The sequence below is a fragment of the Acanthochromis polyacanthus genome, chromosome 5 (genome assembly GCF_021347895.1).
Source record: "Acanthochromis polyacanthus isolate Apoly-LR-REF ecotype Palm Island chromosome 5, KAUST_Apoly_ChrSc, whole genome shotgun sequence".
NCBI lineage: Eukaryota > Metazoa > Chordata > Actinopteri > Pomacentridae > Acanthochromis > Acanthochromis polyacanthus.
In genome coordinates, this window is record NC_067117.1 from 12,829,003 (window position 1) to 12,847,573 (window position 18,571).

At 42.3% G+C, this 18,571-nt stretch overlaps 2 protein-coding genes across 2 annotated transcripts; one reads left to right on the plus strand and one right to left on the minus strand.

Moving 5' to 3' along the window:
• The first annotated feature begins 202 nt into the window (after positions 1–202).
• On the plus strand, positions 203–3,734 carry LOC110955263 (transmembrane reductase CYB561D2). Its single transcript, XM_022200189.2, has 3 exons — positions 203–578; positions 671–708; positions 2,104–3,734. The coding sequence occupies exons 1-3, from the start codon at positions 446–448 to the stop codon at positions 2,605–2,607; spliced, it is 675 nt and encodes a 224-aa protein (XP_022055881.2). The 5' UTR covers positions 203–445; the 3' UTR covers positions 2,608–3,734.
• A 2,700-nt stretch (positions 3,735–6,434) lies between these two features.
• On the minus strand, positions 6,435–18,261 carry rad54l2 (RAD54 like 2). Its single transcript, XM_051948593.1, is given in 24 exon segments — positions 6,435–7,523; positions 8,062–8,140; positions 8,142–8,152; positions 8,236–8,325; positions 8,463–8,647; positions 9,018–9,220; positions 9,987–10,178; positions 10,353–10,403; positions 10,406–10,565; positions 10,666–10,765; positions 11,139–11,257; positions 11,684–11,802; positions 11,994–12,227; positions 12,390–12,567; positions 12,662–13,004; positions 13,127–13,323; positions 13,411–13,544; positions 13,673–13,855; positions 13,953–14,185; positions 14,971–15,111; positions 15,206–15,342; positions 15,436–15,745; positions 15,897–16,095; positions 18,090–18,261. Coding segments are annotated over 23 exon segments (4,569 nt in total). The 5' UTR covers positions 16,045–16,095; positions 18,090–18,261; the 3' UTR covers positions 6,435–6,501.
• Positions 18,262–18,571: the final 310 nt, after the last annotated feature.

Genomic DNA, 18,571 nt, shown 5'->3' on the forward strand with positions numbered 1-18,571 from the left:
AAACTAATTAGGAATGCACCGTGTGTAAATTACGACACAAGTAGACAAGCTGGCAATAATGAAAAAACTTTAGAGTGTGCTGAAGTGGTGCTGTGATGAAGTCAAAACTAGCCAGCTGACACACATACCAGATACCCTGTGAGGTGGAAGTTTTAGAGTGGCAGTGGATTAATCAAACACTTTATTCTGAAACGTTTAACCGGAAGTAGTTTTTTCTTACCGATGGAGCCACACAACAACAGCAAACACAGATCATGCTGAAAGATCTGAGGAAGAGAGTGTTTAATATCAGTAAAGATACGCTAAAGTGAGAGCTCTTTACGGTTGCAGGCTCTAGCTTTCCGCGTTTAAATGAAGCAGGAGGACAGACTTCTGGTCCAGCATCACTTCTGCTTCTTTACTTCACACACAGACTGACAGGCTGTAAGTTCATTTCAGTTCAAGCATGGTTCACAGTAAAGAGGCTGAATCTGAGCCTGGACTCTACGGTTTGACCAGAACAGCGTTTTCACTGCTGACTCACTTCATCTGCTTCAGCTTCACTCTGTTCGTCGCTTTTCTGTCTAAACCCGGGACAAGTGAGTGGTCCTGATCTTCACACGTTTCAGTGTTGGTGTCTCTGTCTGCCTTTCAACTCTAAATGTGACTTCCTTCACTTCTTTCTTTTCAGGTTGGTTTTCATGGCATCCCTTCTTGATGACTCTAGCTGTAAGTTGAATGTCACTTTAAATCAAAAGCTTCAGTGTTTGAACATTTTCAGTCAACTTTCCAGACATGGAATGAACCTGATCCTACACTAAACTACGACTAATGGAAAAATAACAAGAGAAAAGTCTATAATTAGGCTTATTCCATGTCTGGGAAACGGAACCAGAGTCAGTTAAGCATGTTTCAACCAACATCAAATCTGTGGCGGTTCTGTTGATGTCTATACTTAAAAATGTACAACCAGAATATCAAACATGCATTTTGAATATATCTTCTTTTTGTGGCACATTATATTCTCATATTTTGCAAAATAAGTACATGAAAAATGTTGGTCAAAATAGCTGATAAACCAAGCATGATACAGTCTTGGATTTTAATCAGACAAGCTCACCTTCATACATTTAAGTGAATAAAGAAGGCCAGAGGTGCACTGAGGTCAGAAAGAGCAAAGCAGCTGCATCACAGGGAGGTTATGGTTCAGACGCGCCGGTCAGGAGCGTGCATTCCTGGACAGCCTCCTGACATATCGTCCGTCAGTCCTCAGAGCAGCCTGCTGGGTGTGCATCGCTCGGATGGAGGTGTTGGGGGACACGGGGTGTCTTTACACTGCAATTCCTGGCAGATGTGGGGCCTGATTGTCCATAGGCTCCACCAGGCAGTCACAGATCAGCTCAACCCAGGAGTCCTACACAGCATCAGCGGGAGAGCCAAAAATCGTGACTCCATTACAGAGAGGGAGCATGCTTTCAACTTTTTCATGCAACTGAACTTTGCATTTTTGTTACGCTGAAATTACAACAGTACTTCAAAAAGTTCTCTCTCACCTGGAAACAAAGAGTGTAACCCCCCCCCCCCCTTTTGGGTCAAAGCTGTATACTATAAAGCCTTCTATCGGTGTACACAAAAACTCAAATGTTTGTCATGATTGCTTTTCCTGGAGAGGAAAGCTTTGTGCTTGCTGCTGTTGCTCCTGGACAGTGCAATCAGAGCGGAGTCAGGTCAGGTGAGTAACATGCATGGGGTAACAGTTTAAAGCCACATCTCTGCTTCTGTCACTTGTACTGTGTGGACATTGTTGTAGAGCAACAACACAGCAGGTCAAAGCTTTTTTATCTTTGCAAAGAGATGAAGACAAACACTTGACATTTGAATTTTTGTGGACAGTGGCATAAAGGTTTATAGTATAGAGTTATGTCTCAGGATGGGAGTTACATCCTTTGTTTCTGGGTGAGGCTGAGAACCTAAGAGGTACCCTCATATCAAACAGTATTTCTGTTTCTACAGATCTCGGGTTCATTTTTATCATCCAGGCCTAGTAAACCAAATAGTCAAGAAAATAATGGACAGATGAGCTGATAATAAAAAAGTGATTGGTCTTCTTTTTCCCCCCCTTAGTTCTCCTTCTTCATGACAGAAGCCATCCTCCTCTTCTCACCTCATGCCTCCCCCATCAGAAAGCTGCCACACAAGACCAAAGGTCGTGTTCACTGGGTCCTGCAGTGTCTCTGTGTGTCCTGTGCAGTCCTGGGCCTGGCTGCCATCTCCTACAACAAACACCTGAACGGTAAACCCCACTTCACCTCGTGGCACAGCCTCCTGGGCCTGGTCACCGTCTGCGTGACGGCGACGCAGTCTTTGGCAGCTGTGCCTCTCATTTACCATTCTCTAGCCAAAGGCTGGTCCCTCGCCAAACTCAAACGCTACCACGCAGCATCTGGACTCATCACCTATCTGCTTGGCAGCGGCAGCCTGCTGCTCGGCCTCTTCTCCGCCTGGTTCACTGCGTCTGTCAGGGAATACACCTGGTACCTGTCAGCGCTCTGCCCCGCTCTCAGCGCTCTCATCATAATGAACCAAGTCTCCAGCGCTTACATTGCCAAAAAACGGCTACAGTCCTGACAGAGGACATGAGACGGACACAAGAACTGATACTTGAGCAAGGTTTCCTAAAGAGAGTTCACTTTTTGTGACTGATTTTTATTTAAGTCTGATTTCTGCAGCTGCACACTTCTCTGGGTAATGAAATTCTTCCCATCTTTCCTCATACTAGTGGTTCTCAAACTTTTTTTCCCAGCATGCCTTTCTTCAGAAGTTTAGAAACAATTCATGACCAACACATGCCACAGCTTCTATCCATCAATCACAGCCACAGGAGAAGCAACTTATCAGGATCAAAGTTGTATTTTGGTGACATAAAGGTCAGCACGATGCCCTCAATAAAGTCTTTTTTGTTTTCCATATATAATTATCCATCCATTTCCTCCTTCAGCGGCTCTATGACCCCCAAGGGGCCTCCTGACCCGACTTTGAGAACCACTGTTATATCCAGTACTGTCACTGATTTTTTTTCTGGGAATCTGGGGTGGGATTAATGACTTTCAGACAATTACACAAATACTCTACCTGCCTGTGAGTGGTATTTGATTGTTCTAGCCATGTTAGCTTTTGTTTCTCACTAAAAAATCAGCAAAATTAAGGACTTTCCCATCAGCCTGATTTCTGCATCATGCTTAACTGAAATGATGAACATGGAAAACACAACAATCCAGCCTCATCATGTACATGTTTGCCTGCTTGGATGGTATTAAACTTTTTTTTTTTTTTTTTACACACTGCTGGTCATAAGACTCAAACTTTTAGACTAAACTGCTCAAAACAGGTCTGGTTTTAAGCAAACAACAGATAACTTAAATAAAATGTAATCAATGGTTTCAATGTTCTTCGGTGGGATCACAATCTAAGTACTGTTAAGACAGGCCATGATGAAAGCCATGATGTGATATAAAGCAATTCCAAAAGTATTTTTCATCTGTTTGCATTTTTGGATTCATGACCCCAGTTTTTTAGAAAATCCTGACTGTAGTCCTCAATATATATTAACTTGTGTTGATTTTTTTTGTATCTCGGGTCACTGATTTTCTTGCCTTTTTGCCTTTTGATGCTGCTTTCAATGATTAATTTCACCACAGCTGAATAAATCATGCCACACTTAACACGTTTTCTGGAATAAAATCATTTGCAAAAGATTCACACTGCCATAGAAGAGTGTTTTATTGTTAAAATAACATTGATAACACGGTCATATTTTGCTTCAATTTAGGCTGCATGTATGAAATTCTTACTGGATCAGCCGTTAATGGGTCAAAGTGAACAAAAAGTTAAAAAAAACGTAATTACAAAAGCAATATATCTTCCATCATAAATAAATAAATTTCAGACACATAGACTGAAATAAGGGACACAACTGGCAGGTGAGTGAACACCAATAAGAAGTTATAAAAAACATTTTTTAAAAATGAAGTATTCCCGAGAAACATAAAAGATGTCCGGTGTTTCTAACTGATTGATGAGACTGAGAATAAAGACATGGGGTCAGCATTATGTACCTCATACAGTTCATAAGCAGACGGGATCCTTTTCCAAAGTGCCAGCTCCACCTTCTAATCTGAAACAAATCAAAATTCCCATAACATGCTGAAGAAAACAGGCGAAGTCCTCGGTAGAAATGAAGCGTCCAAATGACAGGGAAGGAGCCAGTAGCAACTAGAAAAAACGGAACAGTACTCAAACTGTGGGGGCAAAAGTTCCCACAAGAAAACATCGACAAAAAAAGGTAAGCCAATAGAGAATGATCTGTCGTCTCAGGTTATCCAGTGTTTCTAAAGGCTAATCATCACAGCGTCTAGCTTGGTTTACCAACGGAGGAAAGTGGCTTTCCTAAATCTAAATACCTCGAGGTGTCATGACAACACAGAAACACAGGGCACAGAGAACAGCAAAGACCTAAACTCCCTAATGCACCGCATAACCTACACGGACTGACACTACTGACAGAAGCTACTTACACTGCACTGCATTTAGGTGAAAGCTACCACAGAATGGCACCGTCAGTTTTGTAAGGCCACCACATCACCTGACCCGGTTTCTGCCACAGTCACAAGCGTGTACTGAAATGTTGGATATAATGTTTGTGGTTGGTGGCTACATTGACTTAAGGTTTTATCCCTCAGGCTGCATGAATGCAATGGAGTCTTTAGTAATATTTGTTCTCCGCTAGCTTCTGAAAATGTCTTCAGAATATTACCATAGTCAAGACTACACATTGGGTGTAGGTTGACTCAGGGGCCATATCGATAAATGGGGGAGAGAGCATGAACAAAAGAGGAATGACAAGCTTTTTGTGTAAGCTAGCAACATTGAACCTTGGTTTTAGCTCCTTTTGGCTTTCATGCTTGGTGCTTTTAGTCACAATGCTGAATCTGCCCTAAACTTGTGTTTTCGGTTTGACACCGACTGTCAAAATGTCAGTAGTTCTTCCAACAGATTTGTAAAAAGGATGTACTAAGATAAATGCTAAAGACTCAAGACCCCTTTGTGTTATTTAAGGCTAAAATGAAAGAACACAGTCCGAATCCACGTCCCAGCCCCTGTGTTATCAAAGGCTAACATGAAAGTACATTCATTTTAGTTTTAAATGGAAAAAAGTAAATTCTAAAGTTGAACAAAAATTGGTTTCTCCTGCATCTTTGTCAGGGTGTGTTTATGATCGTGATAGTCTGTAATAATAAACCATCTCCCTACAACCAAAGTCTACACACTGCACAGTATTGACTTGCAATATAAACAATTATAATGACTGTTATTTACAAAGTATCCACATGTTCATTTATAGGATCACGCTAATATCCTTTCAACAGGGGATGCTACAATGACTATCAAACTGCTAAAGACTAAAATATGCTCTGAAAGCCTAAAACTTCTGTTGTTAAAGATAAGCCTTGAAGGATTTTCTCTAAATATATTGTCAGTTTTGACAAACATGAAGACCCTACTAGCTGCTATCAGTTTCTAGCCGTTGTACCTTGTAGCTTCCGGTTTTGTTGCACTGTAAACGGACTGCTCTAGAAAATGGGAGTTAATGAGCTTTCAGCAGCTGAGTGTGGCTGGCTGCCTTTTCACAGCAATATATCAGAGAAAATCCAACATGAAGCAGTTTAAATCACATCATTCCATCTGAAGTCAGAAGGAAAAACGTAACAGCGTGGTGAGGCCTTGCTTCAAAATGTAGCAGATGAGGCTGTTTCCAGCCCCTGAAAGATTCAGCTGGTCCCCGTATGACAAAAGTCTGTTCCCACTGCTCTGTTGCTCCAGCTGAACAAGTCTATGATATTCAGCATTAGGATTTTGTTACTCTTGATTTTGTTTAGTCTTTAAGGTACGAGTTGATTCTCTCATTTGCAGATGAGAGTCCATGTGTGTTTGTGTCTGTCCATGAAGTTCAATGAGCACATTACGAATGGGAATTCTGATTTATTTCAGTGATGACTGAATCAACAGCAGAAAGCGTTTACCTGCTCATAAGCTGAAATGTGAAAAATGATTACGACATCTGTAATCTCATCATGAAGTTGCCAATTTTACTGTTTAGTAGGTGATGAGGATCAACAAATTTCATTTCCTGAGAAATACCCATATTAATTTTCATGTACTTCAATGTCTAGTCATCTAATTCATTGCAAAGTTTCACTTTTATTCTCTTGCACTCATTTGCCTTCAGAGAGAACATTCAGAATGTAACAAAGCATGCACAAATGCAGCAATTTTAGACTTTAGGGTGGATAATCTAACAGAATTAGTTTTTACGTGTAAACATTTGATTATTCCCATTCCAATGTGCTTTAGATGGTGATTGACTGTAACAGACGGACTTTGAAATAAATTTATTTCCCATTCCCAATGTGCTTTAGATGGTGGATTGACTGTAACAGAGCCTCTCTGGGACTTTTTGAAACTCTACTGTCCTGTCACTTCGATAACGTCGTCATCAGAACTGTCACCACCGTTCTCGGTACTTGGATGTCTGTCAGGTTGGGTCAGAGCTGCCCCTAACAGGCTGGATGTTGGATTGTTGAAATGGGACAGGAAGCTGGATGTAGTAGAGCTGGAGTTAGGAGCGGAGAATCCCCCTGACCCTGGCAGGAGAGGGGTGGGGAACATCCTCGGCTCAGACAGCAATGACTGGCTGTAGTTGAGAGGGAAACTTGATGAGAGCAAGCCGGCCATGTTGGGGTTCATCAAGTACGGAGGCAGAGAACCTGACGTTAAGGAGGAAGAGGTTGCTGCTGAGGGCGTAGATGCCATAGGAATGGTGGTGGAAGCAGAGGAGAAAACAGTGGACAGAGAGGATGAGGAGGGGGTGGGAAGGTGTCCGTTTCCTGTGGCAGGTTGTCTCAGTAGGTCTGCTCCTGCAGAGGGGAACATGCTCTGCAGGTCAGCCAGTGTTTGTCCTGGTGTTTGAAGGAATGATGATCCACCACTTCCAGGCATCAGCAGTGGGTGACTCATGTGACTGAGGCTCCCCAGAAGGGAGGAAGAGTTCAGACCCACAGGAGGAAAGCTGAGTCCACTGGAGCCCATGGACAGCCCAGGGAAATGACTGGCAGCAGAAGGACGTTTGCCTCCCGTCTGAGTGTTGCCCTGGCTTTCAGTACTCTTGCGTTTACTCCCTCGCATCTCTAACGCTGAGTTCAGGAGATCTTCGCCGAGCTGCCTGCTGAGATCACCAGCCTGATAGTTCTGTGAACTGCCTCCGTCTCCCACTGGCCCAGATGAAACGTCCGACGGTGACGGCAACTCGTTCCCCATGCCAGCAGTGGCATCACCTGTGGAGGAAGTGTAGCGACTGAGCTCTCTGAGAATCTCAGAGCTTAAGGGAGAGGAGGGACGCTGCTCGCCGTTAGGGGAGCGCTGCTGTTGATCCAAGGGGGACGAGCAGCCGTTACTGACTGGATGGATCAGGGAACCCTGGGTGTCTGCTGAAAAGAGAAAAATGTACATGTTTTTTTTTTTGCCTCAGGATACAAAGAAATAACATAATGCATTGCAGAAATGATGAACAGTAGTTGCTTAAGTACTTTTAACTTAAAAAATACTTTACGAGTAAGGCTGAAATCTTTGCTGAGGAGTCTAAAATATCCAGCTTTTAAGTTAATAGAGTTAAGCCCCTAAGTCTCTATATCCTACTGTTCCCCAACTTGACAGCATCTTTCATTAGCCTCGTCCCAATCGCACACATAAGCAGTTTTTTTTGTTATAAGTTTAAAACTCTGAAAGCAGATCTGAGATAACGTCATCTTTGCTTTAGTTTACTGATTTAGAAAAGTCCTCTGGTGTCACAGAAGACAGTGACTGTAACAACTATTTTACAGGTTTTACAGAAATGAATGCTCCGATGTGTAGGAGTGAAGGAACTTAACAGCACAACAACCATACCCTCAAAGTTCTGTGAGTGTGTGAATGGTTTGAAATAGAAAATTATGTCGTAGCATGGAAGAATAAGGAAAACAAATCTACTCTCGGAGCAGCAGAACTCCTATTACTGGTCTGCTGATCTTCCAGATCGAATAGCGAAAATTCTTCCATCCTTCGTCCTGGATGTAGGTACCTGTGTTGGAGAAAACATTAAGTGATTGAAGTGGTTCATTGAGATGTTTTGTATGAGGAGAGTCCTGAAAGTGCTGCAGGTACCTTTGGATCCTCTGATAACGTGGATGCTCTCTCCTGCGCTGATTCGAGCTTGAACATCTGTCGTGCTGTTGGCTCCTGGGATTACAATATCTGTAGATCCCCACAAATGGCAGCAAATATAAATGTGTGACCAATACATTTCACAGGATAAAATTCACAACACTTTGCTGAGAGATGAAACGTAAACGAAAGTGTAACATTTTAGTCATTCATGCATTTAAAAATACCCGTTGTGGTGACTATCCTCTGCACATAAACTCCGGCTTTCTGCAGGAAGTTGACAGGGAGGCTGCCCGCAGAGCTGGAACCAGCCATGCCCATGCCAACCTGGCGAGGCATCATGGGGATTGGGGTCGACTGGATGGGCCTGACGCTTGCCACGGGCTTGTCATCCGGCCGTGTCATCGGGCGCCTGGAAATATGAGGTGAGTTTACGAGATGATCACACACATACTCTAGCAGCGGTGACTACTGTGCTGGAAATCCATTAGAAAATAAGAGAAACACTGACACTGCTACAAATTCAAGCAAACAAATTAATTTGATGTTGGTTTGGTTTTATTTTCTAAAAAAAATGTTTCTGCCAGTAAGCAAGACTACTACTCATTTCTAGACTTTTAAGGGAATTGTTCATTTTGGAACGCTGAGTGAGTTTTACCCTGTATGTATGTGATGAATAATGAATATATGTGGACATTTTAATGGATTCCAGCACAGAATATCAAAACTACACAAACAATAAAGTGACAGGAATGTGAGGTAAAGAACAGTCTGAAACCCACCAGGCGCGTTGGTTAAATGCTGGTATGTTTGCGAGCGCATGATCACTGGCTGGGTAATAAGTGGCGTACGATGGGCGAGAATAGGGAACAGAAGCTCGTTTCTCATCCTTCGGTAGCTCTTCTTTGCGGCTCTCATTCTCTTGCTTCTTGAGTCAGTTTTGACTCCATCCGTCCCACCACAGCGACTCGTGTTGGAAAGGTTGCTATGAGACATGGAGGAAAAGAAAGTGATATTACAGATCAGTCATGAAAGAGGAAGGCTGATCAAGTTCACCACTAATAGGGGATTCATAATATTGATAAAATTGTGAATAAAAATCCAATTTTCTATCATTAATTACTTATTCACTACCAATGAACTGAAGACCTTTAAAGGTGGGGAAAATTAAATAAAAATATTGTAAAAATTTCCAGTCTATGTGCACATATCCGTAAATATTCCTTTATTAGTGTCTGCTGTGATATTCCCAGTAAAATCTTGCAGACGGGGTTGAAAATAGGAGATAAAAATGAGAATTTTTACTCAAGGTTGATCTTTTCTCGTTCTTTTTTCTATGTTGTCCAGTGTGGAGAGCATTTCAGATTGTTTGTGTGTTTTCTATTCTGCAATCCAAGACTACTAACTTGTCTCACCTATACAGAAAGTAAGGACATATTAGAACGCATCCGAGCATTAACACGGTCACAGTGGGCTCTATCCATCAAGCAGATACCCTCCCGTTTATACTCAAGTATTATCATAGTGTTTTGTTTCCACATGAACATCAAACAGCCACTAAAAGGTTTCAAAGGATCACTTGTTCTTCCTCTTTTTACTCGTGAGCTAGATCTAAAATTCTACATATTGGAGGTTCCATTTTCATGGTATGGCAGCACACCATTCCACAACCAACTACATGCTCCCTTGAGGTTTTAATAGCATGAGTCTACTAGATGTCTTGAATAGGAGATTCGGGGTATTTCAGCAACACCTTTCATGCAGCTGTACCTTGGAGATGAAGTTGGGTAAAGCTGACAAGCTTGGAATATCACTTCCTCAAATTTCCCCCGAGACTCCAGAGAGATTTCTCTGCTTCGGGTTCCTCCTCCACCAGTGGCAAGGCAGCGACCCACTTCCCTACGAGTGAAGTTGAGCAACGTGGGGTTGAGATCATCACACACGATCTGCAAACACACAGACACAAGACTTTTGTTTTACACTGGATAGATCAATAGATGGCAGTAACTAGCTGATAATGGCTGATAACACTGCATCCAGGAGCAGCATTTAAGTGAAAGTTTCAAAAGGATTCATTTGGTAAATACTAATGGCTTTTGTTCCCGTCTTTGAAATCTCTTACCTGACATGCCCTGCTTGGAGACCTGTCTGCTCATAGATCTTCTTCTCCCAGCGTAAAGTCACAGATGAGGCGGTAAATGTAACAGGGTTTCCTCTGACCATACCGGTACACCCTACACACTGCTTGGGCATCATGACAGGGGTTCCAGGATGCGTCAAACACAACAACGCGATTGGCCCCGATCAGATTTACCCCCAAACAGCCCGCTCTGAGAAAGAAACAGAAAATCAACGATAAACTCTCTGCCAGAGTGTGAGAGAAGTGTGAGAAACTAAAAAAAAAAACTGACATAAATAAGAGATCTGCACCTGGTAGAAAGCAGGAAGACCCATGTTGAGCTGTTCTCTGGGTCATTAAACTGATTGATAAGCCGTTCCCTCTCTGAGGCTGATGTACTCCCATCCAGTCCTGCAGACAGACACATCATCACTTTACACTGAAGCACCTGAACACACTCTAATCTGCAGCAAAGAAGAATTTTTAAATTCTTGGGCATTTTTTAATGAATTCTTTAAGGATATTCTGTCATCGCTGCAAAACAGTACAACACTTCATCATTATCCCAGTAAATATATGTTACATCTGGATAAAAACTGCTCAGAAACACAGCTGTTTCCACAGCAAAGGGTAAATTTGCTGATAGAAAATGATCACAGAGAAGTGACTGTGGTCAGAGATACTGAATCCACAGAACAATCCCAACTTTGAGGTTTCAGTGGTGAAAACTACACTTTCTGCACAATTGCTGGTTTGAAAGGAGAGAGCAGATTGGATGACTCACTGTAGTAATTGAGGTTGCGAACCCAGTTTTGGTTCTGGCTGTCAGTGGAGGCGACGCCTTGCGGCATGGGTCTCTTTGATAAGAAATCCTCAATGACCGTCAGGGTGGACAAGCTTTGGCTGGTGGAAACACAGCAGAAACAGATTACAGTGGGTAAGAACAGGAAGTGTGCTTGGGGATTAAATAAAAGTTACTATGAAAGAAAAATAGCCTTCAAGTGATTGCAGTGTTCAGCAGACTGGTATCTCAAAGTTTAGCATTAGCACTAGTCCCTCAAAAGCTTTATAGCAGCCACGGTCCAAATGCATGTACACGTCTAAAAACTGTGATTAATTTTGTATTACTGAGGGTGACAATTTTGGATAATCGTAAAAGCATGCAGAAAACTTTCAAAGTTGAAGTCCAACTAAAATGTGTTTGTAAAATGCACTGAAAGCTAAAAAAAAATAAAAATCTAATTAACTGGCTAAACTGCAGTGAGTCTCTTCTCTAAACTGCTTAAGGGATTTGTGTTTAATGCCATGTATGAGGGTCAGAGGACTTACCTAAAGACCAAAATCTTATCTCTTCTCATCACACTCTCATCAATCAAATGGAAAAGCAGAACCATCTTGGCAGAGTTCTCCAGAACTCCTGTCTGGTAGTTTGACATTATATCCTTTGCCTAAGACACAAAATGGAAGAAAAGGCTGGTAATCAACAAAGTGATGCAACTCCAACAAAGATGACATGTTGGCAGAGTGAACATTTTAGCACTTTAATAATCTGACAATAATCTAAACAAATGGATTCTTTGTACTACTCAAAAAAAGCGGCAGAGAAAGCGACTTTAAAGTGACTGTGTTCATATCGTACCCATTCATATGTGATGACTTGATTGGCTCTATCCTGAGAGGAGTTAAGTGGCGGCAGGGGGGTGCTATTGACTTTGCTGTTGCTTGAGTCTGCTACTTTGGCTTTGAGGCCAGCACTGGGTGCAGGGCAGCGAGGGTTGCTAGCCGAAGTCATGTCATCCAAGTCTAGGTCCTGTTCGTTGGCCTGATTCTCCTTCTGCAGGGCTTCATAGAGGACGTCAGGGTGATTCCAGATCTGGAGGGATCAACAAGCAACAGGGCTAAGTAACTTGTAAATGAAACACAGGATTTTAGCCGACATGTCTGACAGGATTAGAGAAAAGGGAAAAGCAGACAAGTCAGGTCAGTCAGTGTAAATAAGCAGAACCAGCACCAGAGGTTTCAGCAGCAGTCTCACCTTGCAGCACACACAAAAAGCTTTGAGTGGGTTGAGACCGAGCCAGCCGTTGTTCCCTGCTTCTCTAAAGCGCTTCATGAACTCGGTATACAGTGCCCTCTGAACTGGAGAGAGCCGTACCAAGATCACATGCTCCTCCTTGGATGGAAGCTGATCTCGCAGCACATCATGACCTCGTCTGTAAACCAGAAAATCATTTCAGAGAGCATGGTGAGGCTCCACGATAGTGTGCTTTTTAGATTAGTCACAATGTCTGACTTCTCAAAGCTTACCTCTGGACAAAACCCTCCAGCAGGCTGTGCAGCACATGACTGCGGTAGCGCATCAAGCGAACATCTTGTGGTGTGCTGTCCACACACTGACCGTTCAGAATGGGACGCTCAAACATGTTGCTGAACTCCTGCCGTGTGCCTAGAAAGTCGGGCCTAACAAAGTCCACCATGCACCAGTATTCAATAAGGTTGTTCTGCAGTGGATAACCGGTGAGAACCACCCTGCGCCGGGAGCGGATGTTCTTTAGGGCCTGGGATGTGCTGGCGTGGTAGTTCTTAATGCGATGACCCTCGTCACAGATGACCACATCTGGGCCAGGCCGTGCTATGGCCTTTTCAATACCTGAGGAAAAAAATAAAAGAATTAAAAAAAACAAAAACAAAACCATACTCTCTACAAACATGCTTCTATGCATATGACTTCCTTATGATAGTTTTCACGGGGCAGCTAAGGCTTGTGGTTACCTTTCATGAGTTCCTGCTGTCTATCTTCTTCATCCAGGTCAATGATGATTGGCCCAGCAGGCTTCTTTGATTTCCTCTTCTTTCCCATCACGAAGCTCTTCTTCATGGACAGCAGGCGGTACATCTCATAGCCCATCAGCAACACGCCTCCGTCTCTGGACCACTCCTCCACAACCTTGGCTCTGGCCGGTGTCGTTCTGCAGGTCACACAGCCAGCATGAATAACACCTCAAATATTTCACCACGAATGCTTAACTCTGCACACAAAACAAAGTGTTGCATACTTGTGCTCGTCGTTGAGAATGTGAACTCTGAATGTGCGGCCAGTGACGAGTGTGGGGTCGGTGTCAGGGGAAAGGGCCTCTTGAGGTGGGAGCCAGAGGTTAAACTCTGTCAGCCAGTTCTGTAGTGTGTTCACCTTGTGTGAAGGAAACAAAAGTTTGGGAGGTTAATTAAATGAAAATAAGAACGTAACCTCAAGGAACAAGAATGTGTGTTCCACCAGACTACATGACTGCTTACACAGTACACTCTTGGATTACTCACAGGGACAATGGCCAGCACAGTGTGCGCCTCGGTATTCCTCAGCAGGATGTCAATGAAGGAAATAACCTGTAGTGTCTTGCCCAACCCCATGCTGTGAGCAAGAATGCAGCCAAACCCACTGCTGGTCTTATATCGCTCCAGAGACTCGATGAGGTTATCATAGAGAAACCGGATTCCCCCGACCTTAGAGACAAAGAGACACACGTTTGTGATAAAACAAGCTGCTGTGAGAGTTTCTGCTGCTCAGTGTTCATGAGTTTGAGATTTGAATGAGCCACACCTGGTGAGGTTTCACAGCTCTGGCCAGCTGCGGGGCGAGGAAAATGTCTTTCTCCTCTGCAGGGTGATTGATATTAACCAGCACTCGACCCTGAGCATCGGGCAGGTTCAGAGCGTCGTTGATGTGAGCTCCGCTGCTCTCCTCTGAGCCGGGCGCACCATCAGCATCCTCATCAGCTGACTCGCTGCTTATCTGCAGGGCGTCTTCGTCCCCAGAACTGAGCTCAATTACATCTGCAACATCATTGGTGAAGTGAAAACTGGGTTAGCTTAACTCTCATATTGTTTGAAATCACTTGGAAACAGGGCTATTTCATCCAACTCAAATGATCAGCGGCCTTCTGGTGAATCCTGTGTGATAAACTACAAATATTTAAAATTGTATCTTTGATTTATTTTTTTGCACTTTTTGAGATAATTCATTTTTAAAAACTGCCTATCTACCCACTTTCAACACATTTTTTTTTTCAAACATTATGAGGCCACATTTGAATGACAGGATCTCAGGAAAGATAAAAGCTTGATCAGTACTACTGTGACACAAATATGTATAGTGTAGAAAATGTCAGTAGCTGATTTCTGCATTATCCATAGTATGTTTAGTGAGTGCTTAAAATGGAACTTTCATGACACTTTCAATACTTTTTTAATAATTCAACTCAACTATATTAGTGATGATTTGCTCTACTTGTCCAATATTGCAGATTCTACTGGATGGAATGATGAGAAATGACACTGAAAATTTCAGGTTTTTATCTTTAATATTTTCCGAGATATTTTTATTCAGCCATAACCTCAACTTTCATTGTGCAGAAAAACATGCTGAAAGTAAGTCAACGGGCAGGTATGTATTTGATAAATAAAGCTACAGTTTCACAAATGTTTTCATCATTTTTTATGCGATAAAAAATCTGGTAATTCAGAGATGGCCAAGCTGAAACTGATGTAAGAAATGATGATCCGAGAAGAAACGATCCAATAAGAGTGTTACAGTTGCTCAGTCCGGCGGTCCAGCTTACCATCTCTAATACCAAGTGCAGGCAACTTAGGCTCCACTTTTTCATCTTCTTCACCACTGCTGTCCAGACAGATCACATCCTGTTTGCGCAGGAGACCAGGGACCAAGTGAGAGACTTCTCCTAAAATTGAAGCAGGGTCCACTGTTGGAAAGATGGGAAGGGAAATTTAGAATTGAAGTCGAAATACCATAAATGCTGTCAGACAGGAATCTTGCTGACTGTAGAACACAGTCACCTAGCTGAGAGTCTGGAACAGCCGGAGCTTGTGTAGGAAAGTCCTTCCTCTGCTGCTCCAGACGTTTCCGCCTCTCCATTTCCTCCTGCTGAGCAGCCTTGGTTCCAGCCTCCAGCTGATCATCTTTCAGTAATTTTCTGCAAATGGAAACAAAAAAAATATGGTTACACACAAACTGAAACATATATTACACAATAAACCTAGAAATCATGGACAACAGATAAGTGTACCTGATATTCTTCCTCATGTGTGCAGGCTTAGATGGCTTGGAAGGTTTGGAGCCTTTTGAAGACTTGGAGGATTTTGTTAATTTAGAGGCTTTTTGTTTCTTTGCTTTGCTGGAAGGTGGCTTGCTCTGGCTTGAGTTCTCTGGGCTGGTTGGAGGTTGAGAACGAGAGGCGGGTCTGGAGGGGGTCCTGGAGGACGGGCGGGACGCAGGCTGAGATGGAGGCTCAGAGGAAGGCTCTCCGGAGGTAGCTGAGGTGGAGTCCCTGCCATCCTGAGCCATGTCTGTTCGACTCTGGGCACTCTCAGGTCGGTCTTGAGGGAGAGTAGATTCTATTTTAACTTATGTCTTCAAAAACAAGTTAACATGCACCACAGATCTCTGAGTATGAAGCTGCTGAGCTTTGGACATTGGAATGGATTTAAATATTAAGAAGCACTAATAAAAAGTCGATTTGTCACTCACCGACATCATCATCTTCATCATCTCCGTCATTTTCATCCTCATCTTCCTCTGTGTCTTCATTGTCTTCTTCTTCTTCATTTTCCAAGTATTCCTCTTCACTGTTAAGGCTAGCCTCCAGGTCACTCTCTGAAATTGCCTCTTCAGACATGGCGTCTTAGGGGGCTCTCAAAGTATTACCTACACACCTTCATCAGGAGCCCTAAAGTCAGAAAACGCATCACATCTTCACATTACAATACAAAGCTGACAGAAACTGAAACTAGGAAATTGTTGGTGTGTTACTTGATAACTGTTAATCGATTATGAAAAAGCCAATGATAAATTTACTATACAAATGAACACATGCATACATACAATCATGGGAGAAAAAAAAATAACTTTAAGAATTTGATCACCAGATTTTGAATGAACTCTTGTAATTTGAACGTAACGACAGATTTGTGATGTAAATAAATCTCTTGTAATGTTGGAGCTTAAACAGTGAAGATGTACCATGTGGGACTGTTTGTAACCCAAGGCAAGGTCTTTGAGTCCAATGTGTCCAGTGGGCAAACAATTGCATTTTCTGAAACCACTAAATGTGTTATATATATATATATATATATATATACATACATACAAAAGACAGTAAAATTGCATTAGAAAAGTCAGTGTCACCACTGATTTGTGCTTCCTTGTGTAATCTTGTCCCTAATGCCATCCTGCCACTTCTGCAATAGCAGAAATATGGTTCATTTGATTTTTATCTCATTTAATGATTAAAAGCTCCAGAGTTGGCTACTAGCTCATTTACATCTACTGTCCCTGAGCAAGTTGACAAAAAAAAAAAAAAAAACAATCAAAGGACAACAAGAACACTTCATGAAACAACTCATCAAGCAATTTAGTAAATAGCATTAGTAATTGCAATAAATGAAAACAACACTTTTGTGCAGACTTCAGTCAAACTTTGTGCCTGGTTTCAAACACGGCAAAGCTTCCCGAGTTTCTAACGTTTGTGGGGATGGAAATTAGAACAGAATTTCACTTCCCCACAGCTTTAAATGTCAAATGCTGTCCTTCTAAACTACAGTTACTTCTGTTATAAATGCTCTAGTCCTGCCTGCATCCTCTAAGAGCACGGGGTGTGAGATTACGACTAAAATCAAGAATCAAACATACACCAGAGTGAAACTGAAAATTGTCCAAATTGAGGAAATTGTATCACAGTAATGATTATCTCCTGTGGCATGTGCAAGTGTAAGAGACAGAAAACATGTAAATCATTAAGAGGTCCTCAGATAATTGTAGCCTATCTTGGTGATGCTGCTCATGTGTGGGTGGAAGTTGAGGTTAGCATCTCTACTCTGTAAGGTTGGCTGGTCCTCAAAGAGAGGGATGAAATGCATACACCTTCTGCCTCCGAGTGCTTGTTAATTTGAACTGAATGCACAGAGAAGTAAGCACTTCAAACTAAATAACTAGGTGAAGTCTAAGCTGCAGACGTGATGACTAATAGCTTAGAATATAAAAAAGGTAGGTGAATATATCTATGCTTAAAAGTTTGTCCCTTTTGTGATCTACCCAAATTAGACTACAGTTATTAGGCTGACAAAGTAATCATCTAGAATGTTTTGGATATCAGACATCTGGGTCCATAATTGAAAAATATAAGCATCGATCACAGCAAAAGCTATCATTTAAAAATGAGAGTTAATGTTACACATGACGTGGGAGGATTTTCCAACAGTGGCCGAGGATGGAGGCAGCTAGCAAGTAGCACAGAGCCTCATCTGCTGTCATTCTGTTAAGATGCTGTTATTGTTCGTTAGTTACAATAACGACACCGAACAAATGCCGTTTGGTGGCTGATCACCGGGTTACCCGACTGCGTGCACAGAAACGTTGCTGTTTCTCGGGCTGGCTGAGCGGACCACTATGCTACATAACAACAATGACCGCAATTTCAAACGCTGGAACACACGTAACCGGTCCACCGGTGGGACCAAAAGCAAAACACCTGGTTGCAAGTTGAGCTGAAAGAAAAGCAGCTCTGTTCACCAAACTGACTGTTCTGTCTCCTATTGAGGCGAGATAACGATCGAATATTGTGTACGTGCACCGTTCACGTAGCTAATGCTAGCCTAAATTACAGCCGAGGCTAACTAAGACGCGTCAGTTAAACTCGGACATCAAGGTGTTACTGGAGCTTACCGTGAACAGGCGGACACCGAACTGCTCAAGAAGTCCGGCTGTTAGTGCATGTAACTCTCATGCAACCAATAAGTACTGTGACTGTGTAAATGAACAGATAAACGCTGCTAATTTCCAATTTTTTCCAGTGTGACCATAAATAACGTCCCCGTAGAGGTTACTCCAACTTCGGTTCCAGCTTCTCAACTAGTATTCCCCTTGGTCATTCACTGTCCTAAAAATATACACAAAACGGGAATATTACGACATTATGTCACACATTACATGTCTATTACTGTTTATGAATATAAAAATTATAATATTTCAGTTTGTTTGGCTCGCGTTTAATATACCTAGATTATTAATATTATTATTATTATTTTATTTTTTGCTAATTTTGATGCTTTAGAAGGTAATGTGGTGCTTTTTTGGAGAGAAGTGGTAATTTTATGGCCACTAGTTCGAAAAATATTACACTGACCTAATTCTGTCCTTTTAATGTA